General features: G+C 59.3%; 1 protein-coding gene across 1 annotated transcript in view; it reads left to right on the forward strand.

Moving 5' to 3' along the window:
• The window catches only part of DNMT3A (DNA methyltransferase 3 alpha), a 110308-nt gene that overhangs the window by 29316 nt on the left and 75745 nt on the right, over positions 1-5247 (forward strand). Inside the window, exon 2 of the mRNA XM_004696069.3 lies at positions 830-1087. Coding sequence (XP_004696126.1) covers positions 1025-1087 — 63 coding nt within the window. The 5' untranslated portion in view covers positions 830-1024. The remainder of the gene's footprint in view (positions 1-829; positions 1088-5247) is intronic.

Below are 5247 nucleotides of genomic sequence, written 5' to 3' on the forward strand. Positions count from 1 at the left end.
GCTGCTATCCCACTACCTTGAGGCCCACCTGGGGCAGGGAGTGGGGGGATGCCCCCACATCCAGCTGTGTGGGGTCAGAGGGCCCACTGTAGCCCCCCCGGCCCCAGGGACAAAAGGGACTGGTTCCTGGGGTGGGAGTGGGAGTGGAGGCAGTTTGAGGGTGGTGTGGCCATGGCCGTGGTCTCTTGGGCCCAGGGTGTCCTCTTGCGAGCTCAGGGCAAATCAGGCCTTCCGCCTGACCACAGCCTGAGTTCAGACCTCAGCTTCCTGCGGGCTCCGGCACAGGCAGGTCCCGAAGTAAAAGCGACATTCATTTCTCTACATCCTGTGACGGCTTCTCACTTCCTCCACATGGGGGGCGGGGGGTGGGAGAGGCAGGGGGGGAGTGAAGGAAAATGTAGTCGTGCTGGGGACCTCTGGGGTGGTTGGGATTTCCCAGGGGGCGGATGAGGTGGGAGGGAGGGTGCGGGAAGCTTTGAAAGGAAAAGAACAGACATGAGGAGGAGGGAGGAAGCTCCGGAGGAAGCTGGAAGTCCCAGAAGGGTGCCCACGGGTGCCACAGCCACGGGGAGGCTGAGGGAGACTGTCGCTGCCTCTGAGGGTCCCTGAGGAGCCGGCCGAGGGGACCTCGGGCTCCCCTGCTCTCGGGGCTGCTGGCCCAGCCTGAGCTTGGGGCAGGTGAGGCTGGGGAGGGGAGAGGGGACCAGGCCTGAGAGCACACAGGTGGCGTGGCCCTGGGGCTGAGGCGCCGGACAGGGAGGGGCAGGGGGCCTGGTGGGGCCTGCGGGTGGGGTACCCTGCCCTTCTGACCCTCCTCTCTCCCCTACAGGAGGAGCCTTCGGAAGGGCAAACCCACAGGCAGCAGAGACGGCGTACCACCGGGGGCTCGGCACCGGCATCTATGTTTAAGTGTTAACGCTTGCTTCGTTACCAAAAAAAAGTCACGATAATTCCTTCCCCAAAGCCAAGCTGCCCTCCAGCCCCGCGCAGCCCCAGCCTGCCTCCCACCGCCCAGCTGCCCAAGATGCCCTCCAGCGGCCCCGGGGACACCTGCAGCTCCGCTCCGGAGCGGGAGGAGGACCGCAAGGTGAGAGAGAGCCTGCTCTGCTGGGGACCCTGAGGGGGTGGAACCCCAAACTAGCAACGGCAGAGGGGAGTGGGTTGGGGGGTGGTTGGTGCGTGACTACAGCCTCAGTTTTCTCCAGCACCCAGCACCAAGCTGGCAGGTACCGTGAGCGCTCTGCTCCGTGAGGACGGAGCTGAGGCTTGGAGATAGGGCAAGGCTGGGGAGCCGGGTGGTCCGGCTCCAGAAACGCAGGTTTCAACCACAAGGGTTCAAGGCTGGGGTCTAGCAATCATCAAGTGTTGGTCTTACAGAGAGTCCCCAAACCAGAGTTCCTTTTTGGGGTCCTGCCTCTCATGAGTTGTGAGTCCCTGGGCCTCTCTGTTCCTACTGCCTCTGTTTCCCCCAGGGTAGTGAAAGACAGAGATGAGACCATAGCCCGCAGCTTCCGCACAGGCACGTGGGCACCCTGCCTGGGTTCCACCCGTGATGTCACCTCACTAGTGCGGTGCCTCTCAGAGACAGTCATGGGGATTTCCCTCCTCCCTCCCCCACCCTGGCTCCGTGTGTGTGTGTGTGTGTGTGTGTGTGTGTGTGTGTGTGTGTGTGTGTGTGTGATCCTGGATGTGGCTCTGGCCTGGAGCTGGGGACCTTATTCTCTGAGCCTCACAAAGGGCAGCCTCTGTGCTGCCCTTGCCAAAGGCAGGAAGTGACATCAGACCGATGGGAACCCCTGCTGGGTCCTGAGGGGCTCCTCCGGACACCTCTAAGCTTGGTTCACCTGTACCCCCTGCCATCCTGTTGACTCCCACGCATAACAGTCAGGTAAGGGGTGGAACAGCTCCGGTGAGTTTCTGAGACTGTAACTATTTACATCTTTCTCCTGAGGAGTGCCTGGGGGTAGGGGGGGAGTTGCCCTTGCAGTTAGCAGCCCAACGCTTAACTGCTATGCCACCTGTAGGACCCCTACAGCCAGCTGACAAGTGGAATGATAAAACCCAGAGGCCCTATCTGTTACCCCTGGTTCCCACAGCTCCCCAGCCCTGAGCAGGGATGGGGTGGGCATGCTTGGCGGGGACTAGGAGGAGCAAGGCAAGTTACGAGGGCGACACTTGGTCCTTTTAGAATAGGGACGGGAACCTGGGTGCCAGGTGTGAAGTTCCTAGGCTGCTGCTTGGACGGGCACTGTCCAGTTGCCCCACCTGAAGACTAGCAGCTCCCCTGAGGGCCCTGTGGGACAGCTCAAAGACGACGGCTCTGTGAGGCAGCTCAACGACCTCTTCTTGCCTTGCCAGTCCGTCTCCCTCATGCACGCTTAGCTCCTTCCTGGGCTCACTCATTCTTACAGCATTTGTCCCTTGTCTGGGTCGCTTCCATCTGTCGTTCCACTCGGACCTCAAGGACAACCTTTGGAACAATTGGGGCAAGTAGAGAGGGTGCTGTGCTGGTCCAGAGCTGAGGATGCTGAGTCCAGAGGAGAAGCATCCTGTGGGGCCCTTGAGCTGGTCAATGCGGGTCCAGGGGAGAGTCTTTCCTGCTGCCCCAACCTGGTGCAGGGGAGATGTAGACACACATGTACATACCCAGCAGGGAGCCCTGCAGAGAACTCCTGGGCAAACTGGTCCTGCCCCCTGGGATGGCCAGGCCCTCCTTTCTGACCCCACAGGAAAAGAGTGAACAGTGCATGTGAGTCTGGGTCTTCTGAGCCTCTCCCGGCCAGGACTTGGACACAATGTGTAGCCCAAGACTCCTCAGCCACTGTGCTCTTGGCTGGCAGCTGTGGCCGTGAATAACCCCTTCTTCTCCCTGGGCCAGGTTTCACTCTGCAGGTGGATCAGGTGGCCCTGAGTCCCACCCACCATGGGTCTGATGTCCTAAAGGAGATTGGCTCAGCTCCACATCCAGGTCCTGAGAGTTAGAGGCCGGCCTGCCCCCAAGTGGGAAGGTCTGGATAGAGGCACCGGACTCCTGCAGGCAGCGCTGGTGCTAGCCTGGACCCCTTGCTGCCCTGGACAGAACACACACACACACACACACCTGCCGCCCCCACCCTGTCAGCCCCCACCTGTGGAATTCAAGACAGTCAGGGGAGGGGCACTGGGCAAGGAGTCAGGCTTCCCAGTTGTGCCTTTTACTGGAGATGTGATGTTAGGCTATCTGTCGGGTAAGCGACAGTTCTTGGGTTCAATCCCACCAGCTGCTCTGCGGGGGAAAGGTGAGGCTCTCTGCTCGTCTGAAGATCTACAGTCTCAGAAACCCGAACTAGAGCCGCTAGGCGTTGGAACGCACTGGATGGTTGGGAGGGAGGGGCGGGTTGGGTCGGGCTTGGATTCGCCGGGCTAGTAGACTCAGCTCGGCTCGCCTCGCCAGTTTTACAGGGTGCTAGTGGAAGTCAGATGAGGTCATAGACGTGGAAGTGCCCTGCAGACAGCAAAAGTCTGGCCCAATTATGAGGGATTACGACTGCTATTATTATCTACCCATAGTAACTGCTCTGGCTCACCCGGCAACAAACAGACGCCCAGCCCCAGAGCCCAGTGCTGATAGAGCATGCGCACACTGCACTTCGCAGGGGGGCGGTGTGTGGGCCGGGGTGGGGGTGTGTTGTGTGCCCGGAGATGGCTGGGGCACAGCGGGGTGGGGTCCGAGCACAGCCCCGCGCTCCTCCCCGCCACCTCGGGGGCTGGCTCCAGCTGGTGCTGTGGTTAGTAGCTCAGCGGCCACCGCAGAGCTGGGTGGTTCGAAACCAGCTGCTCTGTGTGAGAGATGTGCTCTGAAGATTCTAGCCTGGGAAACCCAGTGGGGCAGCCCCACGCCATCTTGTCGGGTCCTAATGAATTGGAATCAACTAGCTGGCAGCAGGTTTACAGTTTATGGCTTTACAATCCTCTCTGCCCCGTCTCTAATTTTCTCTTCGCTTTTCCGCCCAAATCCCTTGCCTCAGTTGGTTCTAGCGGACCTGACCTTTTCCAAACTCTGGCTCCTGGGACATTAGGACCAGCATCGCCTAGGAAGGGGTAGGAATGTATAAACTCAGCCTGATCCAAGAATTAGTGAATCCCAAACTCCAGCTGGGACCCAGCAAGCTGTGTGTCAGGCAGATCGGTCTAGACTTCCAGAGAATGGCTTGCTCTCTGGCATTTAAGAACCACTGGTGTGGATCATAGCTGGCTGCTATGGCATTTGTGCCAGTTTTCTGTTCCACTGGCTTCTGTGAAGGCAGACAGGGAAGGGCTGGCTGGTGGCACCTGCCCCTGGTGCTCCGAGGTCCCACCCATGTCATCTCTGCTATCTGTTAACGTGTGTTGTTTGGACTGAAAGGCAAGTCAGCCTTTCTCTGTGTGGAAGAGCTCTTGCCCTGGGCCACAGGGCCTCGCCCTTCTCCAGGGGCTCGGAGATGGCACCCTGCTGCTTGCCTGCCTTCTCCAGATGCCTGGCCCATAATCCGGGTTCGCCAGGCTGATGGATGGTTTGGTAAAGGGAGGGCTGGGGAAAGACAGAGATGAGTAAGCCCTGCCCACCCTCCTCCCAGGCTCCACACCAGGGAGGGCCAACACCTCGGTATTCTTTCCTGGTGTGTGTGTGTGTGTGTGTGTGTGTGTGTGTGTGTGTGTGTGTCCAGCATTCCCCTTCCCTCCACAGTCCAGCCTGGAGGCTGGCAAGCAGCGATCTCCCTGGGCCGTGGAGCAGGGCCTGGGGCATGTCGTGCAAACTCAAGGGCACCCTTGGATGGGGTCCCTGCCAGCTCCAATCTCCGCTGCTCTTGCTGACGGACAGGGCTCTTGCCAGCCTCTGGCCCACTCTGCTTTTATGGTGCACCGGTGCCCACCAACAGTCCCTTCAGCTGGCTCTTTGCTTTACAGTGGCCACTCTGGGGGTCACCTCAGTAGCCTGCCCCTGAGTCCATTTAAATCACCACAGAAACAGCAGCTCTGCCCTCGCGTCTTGTGCTGCACAGGTAATACTCCCAGCGGGGGTAGCTGGAGAGCAGTGGCGCTGACTCGACCCTTGAGCGTGTTCAGCAGGTGTGTCTTATAAATGGCACCCCCAGTCAGCGACTCAGACCTATTTTATGGCCTTTGGAATTTCAATATCTTTTGTTTTAATCATTGTATTGGGGACTCTTACAGCTCTTATCACAATCCGTACATCCATCCATTGTGTCAAGCACATTTGTACATATG

The sequence above is a fragment of the Echinops telfairi genome, unplaced genomic scaffold (genome assembly GCF_000313985.2).
Source record: "Echinops telfairi isolate 266 unplaced genomic scaffold, ASM31398v2 ScPeMD7_9;HRSCAF=40, whole genome shotgun sequence".
Classification (NCBI taxonomy): Eukaryota; Metazoa; Chordata; class Mammalia; order Afrosoricida; family Tenrecidae; genus Echinops; species Echinops telfairi.